Source organism: Diabrotica undecimpunctata, chromosome 8 (genome assembly GCF_040954645.1).
Source record: "Diabrotica undecimpunctata isolate CICGRU chromosome 8, icDiaUnde3, whole genome shotgun sequence".
Classification (NCBI taxonomy): domain Eukaryota; kingdom Metazoa; phylum Arthropoda; class Insecta; order Coleoptera; family Chrysomelidae; genus Diabrotica; species Diabrotica undecimpunctata.
In genome coordinates, this window is record NC_092810.1 from 138,661,909 (window position 1) to 138,686,506 (window position 24,598).

At 33.5% G+C, this 24,598-nt stretch overlaps 2 protein-coding genes across 4 annotated transcripts in view; both read right to left on the reverse strand.

The window, feature by feature from the left end:
* The window catches only part of LOC140448094 (probable G-protein coupled receptor CG31760), a 412,547-nt gene that overhangs the window by 319,597 nt on the left and 68,352 nt on the right, over positions 1-24,598 (reverse strand). For 2 of the 3 annotated variants that reach the window (XM_072541151.1, XM_072541149.1), the window contains exons 1-2: positions 6,866-6,898; positions 3,462-3,572 (exon numbers count right to left, since the gene is read on the reverse strand). In XM_072541151.1, coding sequence (XP_072397252.1) covers positions 3,462-3,554 — 93 coding nt within the window. In that variant the 5' untranslated portion in view covers positions 3,555-3,572; positions 6,866-6,898. Of the gene's footprint in view, positions 1-3,461; positions 3,573-6,865; positions 6,899-24,598 lie in introns of those variants that run through there. The other variant, XM_072541150.1, reaches the window with a different exon arrangement.
* Positions 22,019-22,531, reverse strand: LOC140449139 (zinc finger BED domain-containing protein 5-like). The gene has a single exon (XM_072542287.1). It carries the CDS (start codon positions 22,529-22,531, stop codon positions 22,019-22,021), a length of 513 nt encoding a protein of 170 aa, XP_072398388.1.

Sequence of the window (24,598 nt, forward strand, 5' to 3'; positions counted from 1 at the left end):
GAAAATATTTAGAATCGCCATTTTTAAACAACACTAAAAAAATAAATGTGAAATATCCGACAAAATCACGATTTTCAATATATTATCTCCATAAAAACATAAAAAAGCTTTTAATACTATCTAATTATATTATATAGAATATAATAATAATTGTATTTTTTCGTAACAACCGAATGATAGAAAATCTTGTTTAAAATACGATGCAAATCAGCATATTTTTTGTATTATGTGTTGCATCACGAACATAGCCGGTGCAAAAAATGTCATATCTATTCGTAGTTCAAAAAACACGTTCGTTTTACGATATTACATATAAATAGCTATTCTGTAATATCGTCATTTTTGAAATTGCCCTACATATAAAAAAGGAACGAAATATTCAGCACTTTGAGAGAAACTCATCAAGTGGCGAGCATTCAAACGATAAAAAGAAAAAAAAAACAGCGGAGATACACGAAAAAAGTTACTAGAAGGTAATTTAGAGATTTAAAAATTTCAGAATGTCAAAACCAGATATAAAGAATATTAGAAATTTATTACTCTATCATTTTGAAATTATAACCCAAAAGCATTGGTGTCATGTCAACATATATATTTATTAACTCTATATAATATACAAGTTAAATAACAAGCTAAAAAGTAGAGAAGTATAAAACCACAGAAAACAAAGATAAAATAACCAAATAAATAATTTTTCTACTTATTTATTGGTATGAAGCAGAGAAAGTAGATAATCTATAGTGGCACTGTAGATTATAATATTTTAATACCTTTTAAAGAACAACTTACAAATTAATCAATGAAAAAAGTATATTTAAACCATTATTATAATTACTAAGTAGGTTCGAACAAAAACTTACCTGAAAAGAACATATCAACCACCTCATTTTAACTTGTAGTAACAGACCTAATCTATTAAAACTCTTTCAAACCCGATTGGGATTCAGATTATTTCACGTTGATTATGCTTTATAAATCTTTTATTAGATCAAAAACCGATTACGGTTCAATTGCTTACTCCTCCGCAATGAAAACAATGCCCTTAAAATTGCCCTTGGTGCTTTTCGCACCACTCTAATAGAAAGTTTATACAGCGAATGCGGAGAACTATCCTAATAACATAGACATACACTCCTCATACTCTCATGCCTTATCCATCGCAGCAAATAAAAACCACCCTCTATCTCAAAATAAATTTACACAAAAGTATCAACTTGACTCTCTAGACATTAGTTTCCCAATCGTTATTCCAACAAATCTTGACCACATTCTTTCACTGGATAGTGTAACGATCCGAGCATGTATCTTTTTGTACTCAATTCGATAAATTTGATAAACGGAATACTCTCATTACTTTAATAATTAAAACCTGAGAAGCACATAAAATGTTTTTAACTATCTTCACAGACGCATCTATATCTAATGATGGTGTAAGCTCAGCTACAGTCATCCCAACAACTAATCTTATGTTCAAACTTCTCTCACTAACAAAATCTTCAAGGCAGATTAAATATTTAAATAACTCTAACATTGCACGAGCTTTCATTCTTACCGATTCTCTTAGCCCTATGGCAGTCATACAACATACATATATATCCCAAACACTCCATAAAAAAGAAAATTAAATCCGAACTTCTAATTGCTCAGAAGCAAATAAGCTAATAAAATTTGTATAGATCCCATCATATATCGGCATCGAGGATAATGAAGTAGCAGATAAAAAAACACGTAGTGCAGCAACGAGTAAGGTTAGTGAAATAGTGAAGTGAATACTTACCATGCGACTTAAAATCGTGGCTCAATCGAAGGTGTTATGTTTATGACAACTCGGGTGGTGCCAATTTGATGCTTGACCTCGATCTATCAAAAATGATACAATACCTTGGAACCCAAGACAAATCGTCTCTTACAAACGGTGCTAACAAGACAACACCTAAGACACTTAGACTAATACATTCATACCTAAAGGACGTTCACAAACAATAACCCTCTCCAGTGCGAAATGTGTAACACATCTGTAAGCATCAAGCATATATGAATAGAATGCCAATATTATAAACAACGGTCTCAATATCGCTTATCCAACAATTTATCCGAGATGCTAGGTGATGTGTCCGATGGAGAATCTAAGAGACTACCTTAAATTATTACACATATATCACTATGTGTAACATTTCGGTAATAGCCTATGGTTGGTTCTTCTCTTAATAAAAAAAAAACCTTACAAATGAATAATAGTGTAATCATTAAGGATCCCATGACTTTTTAGTAAAATCGCGTCGTTATCTGCCTGCTTGTCTGTCTGTCTGTCTGATAACTCTTAAAGGAAAAGTTCTACAGTTTGAAATTGGGTAATCACCTTCCTTTTCATATAAATAAAAACCTTACTAACCCCTATGTTCCCACCCATGTGACCACTCTGTTCTTCTTCGGATTTCTTTATTTGCAATCCGATCTCTTGGAGATAGGCCCAACATAAATGGACTGCACCGTAGGTAAGGATAGACAGAACCCATTGATAGGAAAGCTTTCATTTAAAAAATATGGGAAGGTTCGATTTCAATATGTCTAGCACGTCACTAAAGGCGGCTCATGTCAGTCCTATTTTTCGGTAGAATTCGCATGTTGTATGTATTTCGTAGATTCATTCAGTCTCCTCTATCTGAGTTCCATCAATGTCGATACTTTCGCTGAGAATTGTGTTTGTCATTAAAGAAATTTATCTTTAGACATTCTTGATGAGAGGTATTATGTAGTCTCTCTAGCATTTACTTGATATTAGTAGGGAAGTCCTTCAATCTTTGACTAATAACAGAGATAAAGAAGTTCTGCTGAAAAGCATGAAAACAACTACAAGCAAAAAGAGGCCGTTTGTCTACGGTTCCGGAACAACAGCTAGGACCATCATCTCCGAAGAGCTACAAGTGTACCGTGGTTGAAACGCACCCTGTCAAAGAAATAGTGCGGCTAGATGGCTTTCATCATTGGCTCATACACGATGATAAACCTAATGCATTCAGATGTGCATTGCCTTGTTATAAGGGCAAATCACGAATGACATGCGACAAATGCAATGCTCATCTCTGTATAAGTAAAGACAAAAATTGTTTTGTAAGATATCTTACATTACTCAATACTCAAAACAATAATAAAAATACTGCTACTATTAAAATTATAATAAAATACCTTAGTTTTTTTTGTCAGTACTAAAAAAATTAATATTTTTACTATATTGACTCACGATGTCCTCACATGTGGATATCTTATAGTGTCCAAGTGGTACATTTTGAAACTGTAAAACTTATTCTCGCTATGTTGTAAAATTTAGATTTTTAGCTTAATGAAATTTAATTTGTAAACAAAAGGATTAATTTGTAAAAGTTTGCAATATTTTAGATTATTTTCTATTTTTATTATAATTCGACCTTAATATTATTAGATCTATTTAAAATATTATTTACCTTTTTCACGAGCGCGTTTCCTTCTATAAGAAATAACTCTATCAAAATGGCGACTACAAACGTACGAATCCTCCAAAGAAAACACCTCCCCATTACGCATCCTTATTGATTCTGAAAATAAAAACAAATTTATTAAAAATGGAATAGATGAGGGTAATTTTAATTTATCTATTTATGGGCAGAATATCAATAATTTTTAATATAATCCACAAATATTCAAATAAGTTCTGGATTAGATGTTTCGGTTGCCATATCAGTATCGTCAAAAAACATAATGATTTATACATTACAGACACATCGTAAAAATCTAAAAACAAGATATATATATATATATATATATATATATATATATATATATATATATATATATATATATTCTGCTTTGCTTATTTATCAACTAAAAATGCATTAAAGTAAAAATGAAGGTTTCTACTAAAAAACTAGTGAATTCTATTAAGATGGCACAAGAAAATAGCTTCAGAACAATATTAGCTTTTGAGACCACATACACCAACAAATCTGGTAAAGATCAGGCCTTCAAGACGTCGTCAGGGTGCTTAGCGAGAGCACAAGATGGGCGGTGGACAAAACGAATCATGGAATGGAGCTCCAGAAACTATAAAAGAAGACGAGGACGACCATCGACTAGATCAACCGATGATCTGAATCGAGTAGCAGGAAACTGATTACAAGCGACTCAGTGTAGAGACCATTGGACGAAACTGAGGCCTATGTCCAGCCGTGAACGCGAGTGGCTGAATGATGATGATGCATATTTCCTCAGAAATTTTAAAATAATATTTCCCGCAAGAACGTTTCGTCCAGGATGCGCATATTGATATTGTACATGTCTTTCAGAAATATTAGTATAGTAAAATATGTAAATATATAAGTAAAATACAGTATTCAAGAATTAATATATAATTTTTTTTATATGAACGTTTTTCTACTGTTGTACATTTCTTTTAGCAATGTTGCCACATTTCTGATGAAAATACTGAATTTGATTAATGAATATAAATACGTTTTTTTTAACTAATTAGTTTGGTAAGTTTCAACTAGTGTTTCCAATAATAGGCTACTGGGGTTATATTTCATTTGTAACTACTGTGTAACGGGTATCCTATAATATCACGTAATGGCGTTGTGCAGCTATCTTCCGATTACTATTAGCACCGTTGTTCATTGACAAATCATCAACAAATCGCCTGCAAATTCATTGCAGGCGATTCAGTAGTTCCCATGCTACCGTAGTAACCAGAGTTACAGAAAAAGGTGGAAAACTTAAGTTTTCTTCACGACAGCGATCACGTTTAATTATTATGGTTGTTTTAATTGGATTAGTAGAATTATACAGCAAATCCAGATATATTTCGTTATTCACTCTCGAATGTGATGGGCAGTATATAGGGCAAACACCGCAATGTTCAACACAAAGAATAACAAAGCACAGAATAATTGCGAAACAAAGAAAAAATCTTGTACAGTAGTTTATCATTGCAATACAACAGGCCACACATGTAATTTATCAGATTTCAAGATCTTGGATATACGTCTTGAGGCGTTGTCCGATGCCTAATTTCCGTGCCGTTTGATCATTCCATTGGAACTTTCGAAGATCTTTGGCAATTATTGCCTTGGTTATTTTTTCCCTTCAGGATTTTTGAGGTCTTCCTCGTCTTCTGCACTTCATAATCTGTTCCGGGAGTCTTGCATTTTCCATCCTCTGAAATTGTCCGTATCTTACCAGTTGCTTCCTCTTGACATTTGTCATTCTTGAGCCTTCAATTTCCATTCGTCATCTTATCCCATCGTTGAGAATTCTTTCTCAGTAGGATACTTCGAGTGACCTCCTAAAGACGTTAATTTCGGCTGCCTCTAGCTTTCATTTATTATTTTATAAATTTTTGGTCCGTATAAAGGAATTCTTTTTAAATAAGATATATTATGTTATATTTTCTTCTTTTCCCCATTTTCCTGACTCTAATATTGTTCATACAGCCTATCTGTCTTCTAACTTACGTTTTTCTTCTTTTTATCTCTTAATCATCTTTTCATATAGAGTCTAAAACTACTCCATGGTACGTGTGTCGGTCACAGGGTATATTTATGCCATTATCTTCTAATGTTATATCCGTCATCTGGGTGCCTATTGTTAGGTACTTAGTTTTTGCTCTATTAATTTCCAGCCCCTCTTTTTTATTCCCCTTGAAGTTTCCTTGCGATATATTTTAGATCATTATAATTCGCGATGATAACCTGGTCATTTCCTAATTGCAAGATATATAAACATATCTATCCAAGGTCTACACTTATAACTCCACATTTGCGTTTCCATTGTTTCAATCGCAACATATATCTTAAATAAGGTGAAGTACAGCATCCTTGATGGAAACCTTTATTGACGAGGAATCTCTGTAATAATCTATTTCCATTTTGAATTTGCGATGTTGTTCCTTCATTACTTCAGTCCTTCCTTCATTCCTTCATTCCTTAATACCTACTTTATTCGAAGTAGGTATTAATCTCTTGGTTTTTTTTTATCCCACATGTATCCCTCTTTTGGCTGTAGCTATTGTTGTTCTTGTTTTTCTTTTTAGCCCTAGATAATGGCTTCTATCTCTTTATTGTTTACTATCCACCCAGAACTTAAGGGAATGATTTGAATGCAGTAGTGCACAACTTTTTAGAGCGGCAGTCAACAGAGTCCGCATAGCCATGATGATTTCCAACCTTCGATAGAAGATGGGACTTAAAGAAGAAGATCCACCCATTGGATATACGCTTTTTTTTTCGTTTACGTTGTCTTATGAACATCCTTATTTGTTGTGTTTGCCCACAACAATCTGCCCCTAATATTTTCGTAAATTCCTTTCGGTGTACGATATCTTTAAATTATTTTAGCTAAATATTTTGTTTCTTATTCTCTTGTATTTCTTGTATTACACTCTGGTTTTTAATGATCTATATATTTGGAAAGCTGATTTCTTTTTTCCATCAAAAATTTAGATAGAAAAGTTTCTTGGCAACACAATTAGTAGAGAACGAAATTGGAACTAAATTGAACTAAAAAATCTTATTAATGATAATTTCAGATTATATTACATGGATAATTGATAAATTTGAAATCCTTAATAAAAGCATATAAAAATAACAGTTTTTGGAAGCAATAGTTGCAAAGAAATAGAAAAATTATGAAGGCGATAGCTAGAAAGAGCGTGATCAAATATTCGCGGGAAAACATTCGCATTAGTAATTAATTTGTTATTGTGAGCTGATTACTCATAAACTAGAATTTATTGCACAATAAGATTATTTGGTAGTTCTGGATTGTTACTTAAGTCTAAATTATTAAATTACTGATTATTTAATATTTATAAATATAAAATAAAATCAAAACATACCTCATGTTTTTCACTTAAACTATTGACTTGTTTATATATACTAAATATAACTAAACACGATGATTGTTAGATTGCTTATATTTTGTAACCGCAGCTGATAACGTGAATCGTCACTTTCTTTAGCTGAGACGAAAAGTTGGTATATTATTAGCTATAATTCTTATGCCACCTGGATCGTGTAGATTATTATAAAAAGTGCCTCATTTTAAATATTTATTTTATAAAAATGTGTGAATTAACAAAAATCAAAAGTAAACATATTATTTAACAAATTGGTTTTGCGGAAAACAAGAAAAACCAAAAAACTAGTAGCAAATTATTTGGTGGAAGAATCTGGAGACGAAAGAGAGACAAAAAAAAATTATATGAATGAAACAATAAGGAAAAAATAAACAAAGGAAGAAAACACTAGTAATCAGACTATAAAAATGGTCATTAGGAGAGGTAAGTTTACTAAGCGTTGCTGTATAAAAGTAAATAAAAACAAGCTACATATCTAGACGATATTGACGGTATATCGACGGTATAGACAGACAAGTCGCCCTTATTGTAGATTTTGTCCAGTCGTCAGGCCATTGCTTGGAATACCATATTTTGTTACAGAGCAAGTGAAGCAATTTTATTCCGGTTTCTTCTGTAGCTTTGAGCATTTCTGCTATTATCATATCTGTACCTGGTGCTTTCTTATTTCATTCTCTAGTATGTTTTCCTTGATTTCTTTTTGAGTTTGGTGAACAACTTCCTGGCGTTGATCATCTTTATATAGATTTCGGCAATATAATGTCTATATCCATCTCTATATATATCTTCTCTGTTAGTACTTCCTGTGTGCAAGTATTGTTGTTCAATCAGCCTTGCATCTTCGTTTTGCTTTTTTTGTTGAGGTCTCTTAAACTTGCGTATTTCCTTTCATTATGTACACTACTTTGACAAAGATCTCTTCTATTCTCAATTATTTTAATCCGTTTAATCTGTTATCCAGTGCTTTTGTTTCACTGCATTATTTACCTTTGCGCTACTAATTGGTGTTTTTTTTGTCATATACTCTTACCAATATAGGGCAAACTTTTTTGAAATTCTTGGAGAAGATCGTCCTTCTTTCTTAGTTCTATCCTCCTTGTCTCTCTCCGTTTGTTGGGCGCTTTAAGTTTAAACTTTACTTTAGCTACGAGGAGAGTATGATCTTGACCACACATTACCTCTGGATATAATCTGACTGTTTGGATTGATAATCTCCAGTGAATATTAATATGGATGTACGCTAAACTTTCCCGCTACATTCTTTAGGTCTTCATTCTGTGTAGTATTGCTGACTTTTGCGGTAAAGTCACTGCATATTAGAGTTAGCAGAATTCCTCGACTGTTATGTCGTCTGCTTTACTGATTGGCGTGTAAACTTGTATGATATTGAGTTTATGTGGTTTTGTCTTTTAGTTTAGGGAGAACTATCTTCTTGCTATATCTTGAATTTTGCACTGCTCTCTAACGTTTGTAATTCTCACCCTGTCTCTTCTTGTTTTGCCCACTATTGTTCTTAGTGTTTTCATCTCGGTAACCCTTAGCATCTGTTTCGTTTTGTTGGTATCTTCGCGCACTTCTAAGCCATATGTCATGATCGGTCGTATGCAAGTCTTGTAGATTCTAATTTTACTATCTGTGCGCATATACGGATTTGACCAGACTATCTCCCACAGACATCCCGACAATGCAGATGCTTTTTTGATCTGACTCCTAAGGTCCTTTACTGGGTCGTGTCTGCTTGATATATCTATGCCCAGATATCTGAATTGCATCACCTGTTCTATGGGGTTGTTCTCAACTACTAACTTACATCTGAGCGAATCTTTTGCTATTGTCATACATTTAGTTTTGTTGGTAGAAATGGTCATATTTAGTTGGCGGCTTATTTGAAAGAACTGAAAGAGATGTCTCTGAAGATCATCTTCTGATTCGGCAATAATTGCTGCATCATCTGCGTAACACACCATACCAATTCTTGTGTTGACCATTCTGTATATGAGATTGAGAGATGTTACTTTGTTTATAATTTTGCCCATGAGTAGGTTAAACAAGAAGGGGCTTAAACTGTCGCCTTGTCTAATTCCTACATGTGTTAGAATATTTTCAGTGAATTGGTCTACTGCTCTAATTTTGGTTACATTGTTGTTATTTAGGTTATGGACTATCTTTGTTATGTTGGTCGGCATTTTATTTTCTATTAATATATTTAGAATGTCTCCCAGGCAAACCCTGTCAAACGCCTTCGTCAGATCAATACAGCAAATATAAGCTGGCATGCCGAACTCTATAGCTTTTTCTTTTATTTGTTTTATTATGAATACTGCATCTGTTATAGACCGCCCTCTTGTAAAACCTTATTGTTCTTCAGCATTAGTGATTTGCCCCTCCAATTTGTCCTTAAGAATACTTGTGAAAAGTTTCATCATTGTATTTAAAAGGGTTATTCCTCTGTAGTTTTGTGAGCAAGTTTTTTGTCCTTTTTTAAATATGGGGATTGTGATGCTCTTATGCCACTCCTCTGGTGTTTCTGTGTCGTTTAAGATTTTGTTAAATAGTTGTGATAGTTTACTTGCAAGTTCAGGGCCTCCATATTTTAAGAGATCATTGGGTATACCATCTGTTCCAGGTGATTTTCTGTTTTTTAGCTTCCTGATCTTTGCTTCTACCTCTTCGTCATTGATTGTAGCACTTATATCTGCTTCGTATTCGTTTATATTCAGCGTTTCTTCAGCATCATATAGCTCCTTAAAATGCTGTTGCCATGTCTCTATAGGTACTCCCTTAGTCTGCAGGAACTCGTTAACTTACTGCAATATTATTGCTCACAACTTTAAATTCGACGACAGACTTTTGTTATCTTGGTGAGACCAGAATGGCAACAAATATGTAGTTCTGAGTGTCACTGCCATAGAAATAAACCTATACACATAGCAAGACAAATATGTCTTCTGATATTTAACCAGGCTAATTCCAACATATTTATACAAAATAAATTTAAAGGATAGTTCATATTGTCAATGTACAGAAATAGGAGATGCTGAACATAAAATTTTAAACTGACTTTAATCACTAAGTAGGGATTTCTGTATCCATATTTCTTTTATGAGCTGCTGCAGTGCCAATATGGTACTATGGCCACCTTATTTATATACTTCAGATGAGAATTACATAAGTATAGATTTTTTGTAGCTGGTTCTTTAAACTCAAGAATCGTTGGCGGTTCTTGTCCCGTCTCATCTATTCCACTTTTCGCAGAAGCGTCCGCTGATATGTATGTATAAGATTTACTAACTATATATATAATATATTCTTCTTCTCATTGCGCCGTCTCCTTTCGAAGGTTGGCGATCCAAATGGCAATTGTAGTTTTGGAAACTGCTGCGCGAAAAATCTCTGCGGATGAGCGGTCGAACCATCTCCTTAGGTCTTTCAGCCACGAGTTCTGGCGTCTTCCTACTGATCTTTTGCCCTGTACTTTTCCTTCCAGTATAACTTGAAGTAATTCATATCTTTCGCCCCTCAGCACATGACCCAAGTATTGCATTTCCCTCTCTTTGATTATTCTTAGTAATTCTTTTTGTTTACACATGCGACGAAGTACCTCAACATTAGTAACTCTTTGTACCCATGGAATCCTTAACATTCGTCTGTATATATACATCTCAAAGGCATCTATTCTTTTTTCTATTTCAGAGTCCATTGTCCAACTTTCACAGTCATACAGTAAGACAGAAAAAATGTAACATCTGATCATTCGGATTCTAAGCTGTAGACTAAGGTCTGATCTTGTAAAAAATGTTTTAATCCTCATGAATGTTTTCCTTGCTTGTTCGATTCTTGATAGGATTTCTTTTTTTGGATTACACTGACTATTGATATTTGTTCCCAAATATTTTATGGAATTTATCTGTTCTATTATTTGACCCTTGGCATACACCTGTACGTTTATTGGTGTCTTTGAAAATATTAAAGTTTTAGTTTTGGAAACGTGTAGATGTAAACCGAACATTTCGCTGTGGTGAACTACCGCATTTATTATATTTTGTAGTTCTTGTGCGTTGCTTGCTATTAAGACGGTATCGTCAGCATATCTGATGTTGTCTATGCTGATTCCGTTAATCTTAATTCCGCCTTGGGCCTCGTCTAATGCTTCTCTCAATATAGACTCCGAATACAAATTAAAGAGTAGCGGTGATAAGACGCAACCCTGTCTCACTCCTCGTCGGATTTGTATGTCTTCGGATGTTGTGTGCTCTATTTCAATTGTTGCCGTTTGGTGCCAGTATAGTTCTGAGATAATTCGCAAGTCTTGTTCGTCAACTCCAGTTGTTCTCAGAATTTCGATCATCTTTTGATGGTTAACGCAGTCAAATGCTTTTTGACAGTCAATAAAACATGCATATACATCTACATTCATGTCTCTGCATCGTTGCGTTAACACATTTAAAGCAAAAAGAGCCTCTCGTGTTCCCAATCCGTTTCGAAATCCGAATTGAGTGTCACTCATCTGGAACTCGCACTTCTTGTAAATTCGTGTATGGATAATTCTGAGAAAAGTTTTAAGGACATGAGACATTAAGCTTAATATTCGATAATCATCGCATTGTGAGGAATTCGATTTTTTTGGTAATGCTACGAATGTTGATTTTAGCCAGTCTGTTGGTATTTTACCTGTGTCATATATCTTATTGAATAGTGCTGTTATTAAATCTAGGCTTTTACTTTCGTTATCTGCAATTAGTTTAAGTATTTCGACATTGATATTATCTGGACCGATGGCTTTTCCATCTTTCTGAGATTTTACTGCATGAATTACTTCTTCTTTGGTTATTACTGGGCCTTTTTCATTTATTCGATTGTCTGTGGATGGTGGAGAACAAGGTCTATCGTCGTCAAAAAGAGTTTGTATGTATTCTTTCCATCTCTCTAGTTTGTCTTCTGTACCCATAATTATTTCGATATTATCATTTTTTAATATTGTTGCTTGTCGCTTTTTGTGTCTACCTGTCATTTCTTTTACTTTTTTATGGATATTAAATGTGTCGTATTTTTCCTGAAGTTGTTCGATTTCTAGGCATTTTGTTGACATCCAGTTTTCTTTCGCCTCCCTGCACTTTTTTCTAATGATTTTGTTGATTCGCTTGTATTCTATGGGGCTTGTTTTATGTTTTCGTCTTACGTCCATGAGGTCCATGATCTCTTGCGTTATTCATTCTTGTTTTTTGTTGTGTTTTATGAACCCGATGTCTTCTTCTTGTATCTTTGTTATTTTTGTTTTAAGAGCAGTCCATGTTACTTCAATGTCTGTCTGTACCAAGTTTTCGATCGTTTTTTATATTTTATATAATATATTACTAACCGTGAATTAAAAATCTTGTAGCCAAATTCAAACTTTGCCAGTCAGCAATTTGTAACTTCTTAAATGTTATTAAATTTTAATGGTCTTAAATCTGATTCTACCAGAAAAATTTTATATTAAGTGTTGTAAAATTCATAATTACCGTCCAAATCACTTCCTCATATTTTTCCCCGGTTTACTCTCATTTTCATATAGTAAGCGTTTCTGTTTTCGACAAATTAATACAAGCCGCATACTATTCATAGTCTCTTGTTGCCCTATAATTCGTTGTCTAGGTAACATTTTAATCTCTGAATAATTTCACGTTTAGTAAACCGCCAACTGACCTGTAAATATTCTTGTATGTTTCAGATTTATTCGAGATTTTGTACATAACCAGAAGAATGTTGATTTTAATTTAATATATTATAAAGAACATATTATTATTAAATTAATTTTAATAGGAATCTATGCAACAAGTGAATAAAGTTGTTTTTTTACAAATGAAAAGATTGACCAATGGTGAGAATTCCATGGATAAAAAAGACACGTCATGCATGTATTGCGTATAATATTTTTTTAGCCCTATACAAATAATAAAATTAAAATTGTAATTTGGAACATTTTAACTAAATATCTTCAGTATATTACGTCTAGTGACGAATACATAATGATTGGATTGGAAATTATAGACAATAATGTTCTGAAGCTATTTTCTTGTGGTAACTTAATGTAATTTACTTATTTTATTGGTAATAAGCCACAAGTTTACTTCAAAATAAGTATATTTTGACGTTTCGATTTACAAAACAATTAAATAAATTAAACAAATTTTCAAACAAAACAAATTTTTGAAAAAACACTTCAGAATAAAGCAGGGGGATACCTACACAGAGTTAAAGGAAATCAAGGCGGGAGTGCCGTAGGGAAGTGTGGTTGATCCAGTTCTCTACTTTTTATACACTAAATATACTCCTGAACTTAAAAATGGAACAATAGAAACATTTGCGGATGACAAAGCTGTTCTGGCAGAGGGAAATAATCATGAAGAAGCTGCAAGGAATCTACAATGTTCAGTGAAGAAGATCGATGATTGGATCAAAAAATGAAGGATAATATGACACCTAGATCCCTGTTGCAGATACTGAGAAGTACCTGGGTATGCATCTTGATACGAGATTTTGTTGGAATGTCGATATAAAAAAACTAGAGGAACTTGAACTGAAATACAAAAAAATTGTACTGATTGCTTAGAAGAAACTCAAAGTTCTTCATAGATAATAAACTTGATCTATAAACAAATATTCAGACCGGTATGGTCATACGGGGCTCAGCTCTGGAGTTGTGTTATCAACACATACGACACCGACACATAAAAATGGAAACTGTTGAACAGATAATAAGGAATTGTGCCAACAATCATGAGTGAGCAAAGATTGTATTAACATGTGAATATCGGAGCTCTCTAATTCCCGGATAATATAGAGTTAGTAAGAAGACTAAAGGGAGAAGCCATTTTAGTTAGTGTAGCAATCACTTCAAAAGCAGAGTACAGTGTTACTTAGTGTACACGAGTGCTTGTGTAAATATAGTTTTAAGTCATCATCATCTTTGACTCGAAAATCCTCTGTGGATCCTGGCTTTCTCTAAAATTAGTCGCCATTCTGTTTGGTTTCTTCTAATCTCTAGTATCCGTAAGTCGGTCTCAACCCCCATCTAATCAGTTATTTCGCGGTCGGCCTCTGCTTCTTCTTCCTATAGATGCTTCTATCGTTAGCTTTTTAGCAATCGAATCGAATCGAATATTCTCAGAAATCTTTCATCCTTCTGCGTTAGATTCTGCATTAGGTTATGTTTCCACTTCGTATATGAGGATCAGCCTCAGCAGTGTTTTGAATATAATAATTTTAGTTTTTATTTGAATATGTCTTGAGTGAAATTAATTTTGGAGTCCATAGTATGCAATATTTGTAAGATTTATTCGTCTTTTAATTTCTTCGTTTGCTTTATTGATAGTAGTCACTAGGGAGCCAAGGTATGTGAAGCTATCAACACGTTCAAATATATGACTTCCAAATGCTGTATCCCGTTCCTCATTTGCTATAGGATCCTTAGTAACCCACATATACTTGGTTTTGTTTTCATTCCATTAGCTTTAAGATTTGTATCAATCTAATGTAAATAGTACCGCCATCAAATAGGAGGCAGGGGTATCCCCTTGTCTGAGTCCATTCTTTATCTCAAAGGATCGAGAATTTTCTCTGTATCCTAATGGTGGCTTTTAAGTTAGACATTGTCATTCTCGTTAATCGGATAAGTTTTTCTGGTATACCAAACTCACGCATTGATTGGTGTAGTACTGTTCTCTTGACACTGTCGTATGCGGCCTTGAAGTCGACGAATAGGTGATGGGTTTCAATATTAAATTTTTGTGTTTTCTCGAGGATCTGTCTTATTGAATGAATCTGGTCAATTGTTGATTTTTCTGGAGTAAATCAGGCCTGGTATTTTCCAACTATGCCAACTGTGTAAACTTGTAGCCTTTGTAGAGAATATTTGTTAGTATTTTGTAAGCAGTTGTTAACAGGGTTATACCTCTGATAGTTTTAGGTATTTAATAATATTGGGACAGAACTACTCACTGATCTTTTTGATTAGATTGGAGTGTAATAGACATGTCTTAAGGAGTGTTTGTTTTATTAATAAACAGAATATTTGTTTTGAAATCTTCCATAAATATATTCGATAATAATGGAGATAAAGCAATGCAGATTGCTAGACAAAAATTTTGTTTATAGAATTCATTATTTAGTTAAAAATAGGTTCTATTATAGCTGATACATTTAGTTTTGTTCTAGTTTTCGCTATAGCATCATTCTCTAATTTTGTCATCTATGTATATCGACAGTAATCCTAATTTAAACAATTTTTGTAAACAAATTGTAAAAACCTTGTTCAAAAACATATTGAACTTGGACAATTTTTTTTTATTTTTCGGATCCCGGAACAAAAAAGTTTTGTAATTTTTTACTAAAGTTGATCATTTTTAAGTTAAAAACAATGTAAAACTAAAAAAACCTCAGTGAAGCTCAAAACCACAAGTAAAAAGATTATCTTTGAGAACACCAGGTGTTTAAATTTAAGTTCAAACCTTCTATTAGTTCTAGATGGATATTTTGGAGCTAATTTTATTTTAAGACATCGTTAATTTATTTTTAATGAAGCGCTAATGACTGGGATTGCTCTCGGGCTGCCCTAAGCTCTATAGAAAAATTGCAGGAGACCTTTATTATTCAAAATGATCCAAAAAAACTATTATTATATAAAAAAATTGTCTGTGCCTTCTATAAATTTGATTTTTATAATTATTTGTTTAAAAAAATTCTTTTCGCTTTACGCTGTGTCTAAAAACAATTCATTAATACTAAATTTCTTTATTTGATACTTTCATAAAAACGGACAATACGATGTTGAAAATAAATTAATTTCCTGTCGCAAAAAACGCCGCAACTCGGTGTTAGAATAATATTGTATTTGAATTATTTATGTTGGATGAAACGCATTACCTCGATGTTTTGATTACGAATGCTATCGACTTTCTCCAAACAGGTCGTAGTTATTATATCAAAAATATAGGCTGTAATAAAAGCGGCCCTGAACGTGTGAATACCGACCGCAAAAGTGTCAACACGTTGATACACACGCATACGTCAGTTTCCTATGTGTGCCCTAATCCTCTGTCTCTTTCTCTTAGCTTCTCATTTTGCTAGCACCACACTCGCTCAATGTTTTGCCCACCAGAGCGTGTTATGTTAGCCAACTTGAAATGTGCGCGTATAGAGAAGAGTTCCAAGCCGCCTGCGATTCTGTGTTTATTTTGGTTCACCTGGCCTGCTCGACAGGATTACATGAGTAACGTTTTGTAAGTGGGATAGCGAAGAAAGAAGGAAAATTAAGGGTGATGCTTGATAATACAAAAATACCATTTAAAAGGATAAGCGATAACACTACGGAAGCGCTCTTAAGTTTAGCAGGCTTTCCTGAAATAAATGGATTATTTACGTATGAGGTTTTCTGCAGGGATTAAAATAATATAAATACGGTAATCTGGCTTTTGAATCCATGAGAGGGTGAAATAAGATTACATAGCCGCAGAAAAACTTGTCAACTGTTTATTTAAAAACAGTTTTGGACTACATAAACTAAGGCTAAAATTTCCCTCTTCATAAGAAGGGAAACACGAAAAATGCAGAAGGTTATCGAAGCATTAGTTTCTTAAATGCAATAACCAAACTCATTGCGGCATTGACTTTGAAAAGACTTATCTCGTGGGTACAAAATAATAACGTTATAAATGACTTCCCAGGTAGGATCCAGAATAGGTTATTCAACTATAGACAACATTTTTTAATCTCGAAAATATAGTAAAAATTCAACATGCACAGGGAGTACAAATGTTTAGACATTTTTGTGGACTTTGGTGCTGTTTTTGAAACGGTTGACCGACGGGCCGTTTTTTACAAATTGAGTCATTTGGAATTATCTACTAAATGCTTAATTAATTAAAATAGTATGTTAACAAACACAACATCAGCAGCCTTGTGAAGGGTGAAGGGATGGTCTATCTGAATAGTTTGACTGTTGCATTAGGTGGCAGTTTGGAAAGAAATGGTTTGATTATAAGGCTTTTATTACAGTTTACAATAATCACTTACATATATAATCATATAAACCAGTGCGGATCTATAAAAAAACAACTACCTTTCGATGTGAGAGGTGGCATTCTGATTTTCACAGGAAAAATTGTGTGATAACTTTAGTAAACTAATTCTTCCTGTCAAATAGGATAGAAATATTAATAAAAAAGTTGAAATATTTAAAAACTAATAAAAACAACGTTTTTTTTCTAATTTTCTTGCTTATAACTTTAAAACGATTCATTTTGGAGCAAAGTCGTAAAAAAATAAAATAGCGATAATAAAAAATGTTAAGCTGCGGCTGGTAAAAAATTTTAAACTTATTACCTTTGCTGCAAAATAGCAATAAATACAAATAATAGGGAAACAAGCCTTTTTTATTTATTGTTTTTTAACCACTTAGATTATATTTAGGACCTTCATAATTCGACTAAAAAATCTTGATATTATAATAAAATAGGTCACTGAATTTTATTAAAATTGATTTAGGTAACAGATTTCGCATAATAATTTTGCGATCTAAAATTTTTTTAAAATTGAAATTCTTTAAAATTTCGTACAATAAAAATTAGATTGTCAATTTTTTAACTCATAAAAATGTACTCCATCTTTCTAATTTAGTTTATAGACTTAAGATCGGATTAGTTGGGACGGGTTCAGGAATTTTATTAAATTAAAAACAATGTTTTGGCTTATAAACAAATAGAATATCAAGGTAACTATTAATTTAAATTAAACTCAGAAAACAATGTTGATAAAGACACGGCAAGACACTTGTTTTAAAATAAAAAAGTTGAATCACGAGCAGTGATTCCTGAGAAACAACCGGTCAAAGTTGACCGGCATTTCCAACGAACTTGTACATTAGATTTCTTCTTCTGAGGGTGCATGTCCGTTTCGAACGTTGGCGATAATTCTGGCTATGATGACTTTGTTTATTGCCATACGGAATAGCTGTGATGAGGTCTTTCTATACGATGCTCTCAGGTTAGCAAGCCAAGATATTCTTCTTCGTCCTGCGGTTCTTTTTCCTTCAATTTTACCTTGCAAAATGCATTGGAGTATCTCGTATCTGCCTTGATTTCTCATTAAATGTCCCAAATACTACAACTTACGGTCCTTCACGATGTTGACCAAATCCCTGGTTGTGTTCATATTCCGCAGTACTTCTTCATTGGTGACTTTGTCTGTCCATGGTATCTTCAAGATCCTTCTGTATAACCATAGCTCAAAAGCCTGAAGTTTAGATAGAGTTTCCGCCTTCAATATCCACGTTTCTACTCCGTACAGAAGCACTGAGTACACGTAACATTTAAGGAGCCTTATTTTTGTTTCTAGGGTGATGTCATGGCTCTTGAACACAGAGCTCATAGTCAAGAATGCACTTTTTGGCTTTCCGATGCGACATTTAATCTCTTGGATATTGACCCACGACTCATTGATTATAGTTCCCAAGCAGTTGTACTGTGAGACACGTTCAATTCTTATTTGGTTTACATGCAGATTTGCTCCAGTTATGTTTTTCTTGCCGATGATCATTAGCTTGGTTTTGCAGGTGTTTATATCCAGTCCATATGTTCTACGTGTTTCCGTTATTTTGTTCATTAAGTTTTGCAGCCCTTCTATGGTATTGAAAAACATTGTATTATCTGCATACCGCAGGTTATTGAGCTTGACTCTATTTATTGAGATGCCTTAATCAATATCTTTTAGAGTCTCTTCAAAAATGTGCTCCGAGTACAGATTGAATATCAGTGGTGAAATTATGCACCCCTGTCTCACTCCCCTTAAGATTTTGACCTGATCTGTATATTTTTTATCTACTCTAAGCACCGCTAATTGATTCCAATACAGGTTAGCTATTATTTTTAAGTCTCATTTATCAATCTCTGTCCTCTTCAACACTTCCAATTTGTTCCTCGCGTTTCCAGTAAATTCTTTTGTGGATTAATTTTAAAAACAGCTTCAGCAGATGGCTCATTAGACTTATGGTCCTATAGTCTTCACAAACTTTTGCTCCCGGTTTTTTGGGCAATGGTACGAACTCTGATTTGAGCCACTCTACTGGTATGTTTTCTGCCTTGTATATTTCATTAAATATTTCAGTTATAATTTTTATTTGTTCTGCATCTAATAGCTTCAGCAGTTCTGAAGGAATTTCATCAAGTCCCGGTGCCTTTCCATCCTTCATTTGTCTGACGGCTGCCGTTATTTATTCTGGTAGGATTTCGGACCCTAAATTTTCTTCAATGGTGGGCTCTTGTATTGTTCTAAGGTCATGGAAAAGTTTCTCCAAGTATTCTTCCCATACTTTTTTTTATCTTCTTTGGTTATGGCAAGATTGCCCTTATCATCTGTTATTTTTCCGCTGTTGCGTTTTCGGAACTTTCCAGCTATTTCCTTCATCTTTCGATGAACATTGAAGTTATCATATTGACTCTGATACTCCTATATTTTTTGACATTGTTCTGTTTTTTGTTTCTCTTTGGCTTCTGTTATTTTTCTTCTGACGATGGTATGTATTTTCTTATATTCTTGGAGCTATTTTTTTTGTTTTTTTTTTCTGATCCATAAGTTCAAGTATTTCATCGGTCATCCACGATTTCAGTTTCTCTGTATCTTTTTTCAGATGTTGTTCTTTTATTTCTCTCACTGTTTCTTGTATGATGGTCAGACTTTCGTCTTTAGTTCCTGCATTTCTGCATTTTAGCAGTTTTGTATTGCAGTGTTCACCTATATCTCTTATTTACTAGCATGTAATCAATCTCATTTCTTACAATCCTTCACACATAATCCTGTGGAGATTTCCAGGTGTATAGTTTTCCTGGGTGTTATTTAAACCAGGTGTTAATTATTAGTAATTGATTTGCTGCTTCCGCAAAAATCTCCAATGTATTTCCCCAATCGTTCCGGTTTCCTAGACCAAATGGTCCAACTGCAGATGATGTTTTGCTGGCCCCAACTTAGGCGTTGAAGTCACTCAATTGTTAGGTCTTGATTTTTCAACCTTTTCACGACTTTATTAATGCTATGATATAGTTCTTCTAGCTCCTCTTGTGTTCTTTCTGTTAAGACTTAAATTATATTGATGTCGATTGATCTTGCTTTTTGTTGCATGAGCACCACCCTTGCTGAGATTGGGATGAAGTTGTTAATAGATTTTGTTACTTTTTTTGTCAATATAATGCCGACACCTAATTTATGTTTGCCGTTATCTGTTCCAGAATAGTAAACCCCCATATTCGCGGTTCCTCAACCTGGCCAACGCATTTTACTTATTCCCAGAATATTTCATTTCTTGTATTGCATTATGAATTTTACCTTTCTGTGCCATGGTTTTCACGTTCCATGTGCCTATTCTGATGTTTTCTTTGGAATATTTCTTCCTCATCTCTATGCCGTTGACCGCTTCCACGGTTCTTACGCCTTTGAAGCCGGTTCCCCAACTCTAGGACAAAGGGGCGCCCTACCATTTACTAGCTCCTCTAACCGAAGCTGTTGGCCAGTAAACGGAGGATTGGTTATACCGGCAATTGCTCGGTGGAATTTTCGCCACATCTGGCTACCCTCACTTAGTTTAGCCTGCAGACCAACACAGTTGCCCGGGGTGTGGCACGTGGAGCCATAAGTGAGAGTTAGTTGTCTTATGAGGACCAGTTATCAAGAACGTTGGTCGTTCCGAAAAACAAAAAAAATTGATTACAAAATAAAAAAAATGTTTAAGGTGAACCACTCTTACCACTAAGGGGTATGAACAATAGATAACAACCTATTCTCAGACCAACAGAATACACATTAGCCGTTTCTGAAAAGGAACGTTTCACATGGCAACAGCATGTCTTGTTCCCAGTCACTCATCCAAGAAATAACCGCAACCGATACTGCTTAACTTCCGGTATATTCAGTGTGGTATGGCTGTTGCCCAATCTATCAATACATTTTTTTATTTTAATAATCCTGGCTTCCTTTGTTAGTCATAGTATGACGCCTTCTATTTATATTGCGATTTAAAATGACAGAAAAACTGATTTTAAGTCTTTCTGTACATTTTTTTAAATATTATCTTTTATACAAACTTTTTCCTGATAATACCAAACACAACAAAAATAGAAATTTTCTTTAAACAAAATAAATTTTTTTTTTAATAATTTTTTTTTGATACATTAATAAAAATGAACTTCGCAACAATATAATTCTATGTATTAGTATTATTATATGTATTAGATTTAATTTATAGAATAATTATTGTTCATTTTTATTAATGTATCATTATTAAAAATTATTAAAAAGAATTAATTTGTTTAGCTACTGGAACTGTCAACTTGCGTTATATTATAACTGAATACTTTACTTAATTTTTAAATTTTTTCATTTCTTCAATAATTTTATGTTTATGCAGACACTATAATACAGAGCATTACAATAAATTTTCAGGTAACTTATGTCTATATATATCCTTAATAGAAAAGTACAATTTTATTTTAGTAAAAAACCTACCATCAATAAACTTAATTCTGTCCTACTACCTCTTGTTTTTTCAGCTGGCAATGAATGTATAATTAAAACGGATTACTTTTAAAACAAATTGAAAGCACTTTTATGTCGCTGTGGTGACGAATTATTCTGATCCTTAACCATTTCTTTCCCAAAACTTTTAAAAGTTTTTTTAGCCCTTAAGTTGGCTCCTGTTATACTAAACCCCAAAAAGCTTTTGTCCTTTATTATGTAAGCATAATATTGATTCTTACTTTGGAAAAGGTTTTTAAAATAAAGGGCGAGATACTAATGTGGTGTCCACTAGAACTGGTCTTTATTTTGAGAAACTGAATCGGTTTGACGATCATTTATATTTCTTATGATTTTAGTCTATGACTTAATTCAGTGGTTCTCAACCTGTGGGGCGCGCCGTATTATTAATGGGGGGGGGGGCGTGAGCCTATTCGAAAAAAAAACATCAACAACATTAACTAATTTACTAAAATCAAAGCAAAACAAAATTCTTACAAAATAAAAAATAAAACACACATGAACACTGATATAACAGGTATAATTATAAAGAGCACTGAACACTAAATTATGAACAAGTGTAATAATAAATCAGTGACTTCCTTGAGCTTGTTTTGTAGAGCAAAGTTTATCGAAACGGGGTGTAATATTAGAAATAGACGTTTTCAGTTCTTTTTCTATATTTAGCTGCGATCTATATTTGGTCTTCAAAGCAGCCACCGCAGAAAATCCTGTTTCGCAAAGGTAGGATGTTGAAAACGGCAATGGTATACGGAACGTTCTGGTTTTCAGTGCAGAAAACTCATCATTTACTCCTGCCAAAAATTCAAAGAGGGATTTATTATTAAACTGTTTCTTGATTTCATCATTTGCCGTGAAGTCAATGAAGGTTTCTTCTTCGGCAGTAGAGAGCCCTTCCGGTGTAATTTGGAACGGATTCCTAACCCACTCGTAACTACATATTAATTTGTCGTCAGTAAAAAAATATCTTTTAAAATTTTTAGTTAGCATCGCTAAATGATTTTCAATGGTTACAAAAACAACTTTCACGTGTTGTTCTTCAAACTTGTAAGTTTTAATACATTCATCCACATTTGCAAACATTTCTTGGTTTTTTTGCTTTAAATTTCTGCTCCACAATTCCAATTTTTTACAAAAACCATTAACTTTATCACTCGTAACCAATATATGTGTATTGACTCCTTGAAGCTGAATGTTCAAAATATTTAGTTTCTCAAATATTTAGTATATCGAAACATCTCGGCTTCCGGTCTATTTTCTTCTTCTAGAATAATAGCGATTTCATGTCTTAATTCAAAAACACGTTCTAAAAATTTCCCACGTAATAACCATCTTGCCTCACAATAAAATAATAATGCTGAATGTAATGCACCCATGTCTTTATAAAGTGCAGAAAAGATTGTGGTTTTCAAAGGTCTCATTTTTATGTAATTAACTACTGTTACAACCGTTGTTAACACACTATTCAGGCCAGGAGACATTTCTTTGGAAGCCAGAGCTTCTCTGTGTGTCCATATACACATTGGAGACTTTTGTTTTACAAGCGCTTGTAGACTATGAAATTTTTCGGACATTGCACGAGCACCATCTGTGCATATTTCGACGCAATTCTTCCACTCTATTTTTGCTTCATTTATATAATCGTTTAAGATAGCAAATAATGCGAGCGACGTTGCTTTCAGTTCTATTGGTTTGCAAAAAAGTACTTCTTCTACTAATGATATGCCATCACAAAATCATTATTGCTATCTGTTGCCTCATCAAGCTGAATCGAAAACAGCTTGTCGCGCAACTTCTCGAGTAGTTGATCCTGTACATCTTCAGCTATATCACAAGTTCGACGGGCAACAGTATCATTTGATAGAGGTATAGACTAGTGTGAGGATTTTTACATCTAGCTATTTGATGGGAGATTTTATAAGAAGCAAGTAAAGCTTTTTCATTCCCAGTCAAAGTTTTTTTTTAAAAATGATTTTTGTTTTTCATGTGATTTTAATTTTAACTCGAAGAATTCTCGGTGTTGATTAATGCACTCACTATGAAGCGTTTCCAAATGTCTTTTAAGTTTATTTGGTTTCATGCTGTAGGCTGCTAAAATTTTTGACCAAATGATACATAAAGGCCGTTCTTCTTCATTTACTTCAGTAAACAATTTAAGTAATCTTGAGAATATTTTCTTGATTTTATTTTTGGAACCACTCTCGCCTAGTTGATTCTTCACTAGTATCAAATGACAAATATCAAATTTATCCATGATTTTGTATAAATTTATGTATATTTACCTACTGCTTGAAATATTTTAATACCGTGAACTGCAATTAATACACGCAAACTACAACATAAACATTCACAATAAATTTAACAGGTGCAGAAGGACTGACTAAACTGACTCGACTAAGGCACAGTATATTGCTTAAAAAGAATTCTTTTTAAGCAATATACTGTGACTAAGGTCTGGGTCTGAGGAGGAGAGAGGAGAACTCGGAACTCGGAACTTCTCGCGAAGAGAGACGATTGGTTCTGGATTGGTGTTGCCACATATCAATAAATTTACTTATTCTCGGTAATTTGGTAATTAAGGTTTTACTGTAAGGTTAGTGCAAGGGGGATCCAGAGAGACTGGCTAAAAAATTTGACAAATAAATATACTTTAATAACGATAAGGTTTGATTGTATTTATGGCACTTGTGTGTGAAAAATGCCTTAAAAAAATCCGAAAAAAGTTCATGTACCACTACCCCCCCTCGGGGGGTAGTGGTCCCCCGAGGGGGGGTAGTGGACCGAAAATCGGTCCTGGATTCATATATTTTTATTGTATGAGGGGGGGCGCGGTGAAAATAATTATATAAAATTTTGTCGCAACTGGTAAAAGGTTGAGAAACGCTGACTTAATTGATATCAACATGATCTTTTCAGCAATTACGTCTATAATCTAGATATTTGAAATCACTTGCTAATATGTACATCTAAATGCATCGAATATATTTATGAGTATGAGATCAAACCTTGAGATTACGAGATATGGTTTTGAAATCATTTTCTTGTAGCATTTTTACATTATAATAAGTGGAATAAACCATACTTTTAATTAACATACCTTATATACTCTTCTAATAATGTAATAATTCTAGCTGCATTCTTCATTAATTA

Bases quoted from the DNA above. Each gene is read 5' to 3' on its own strand.
- LOC140449139 (XM_072542287.1), bottom strand. From the start codon at position 22,531: ATGTTTGCAAATGTGGATGAATGTATTAAAACTTACAAGTTTGAAGAA.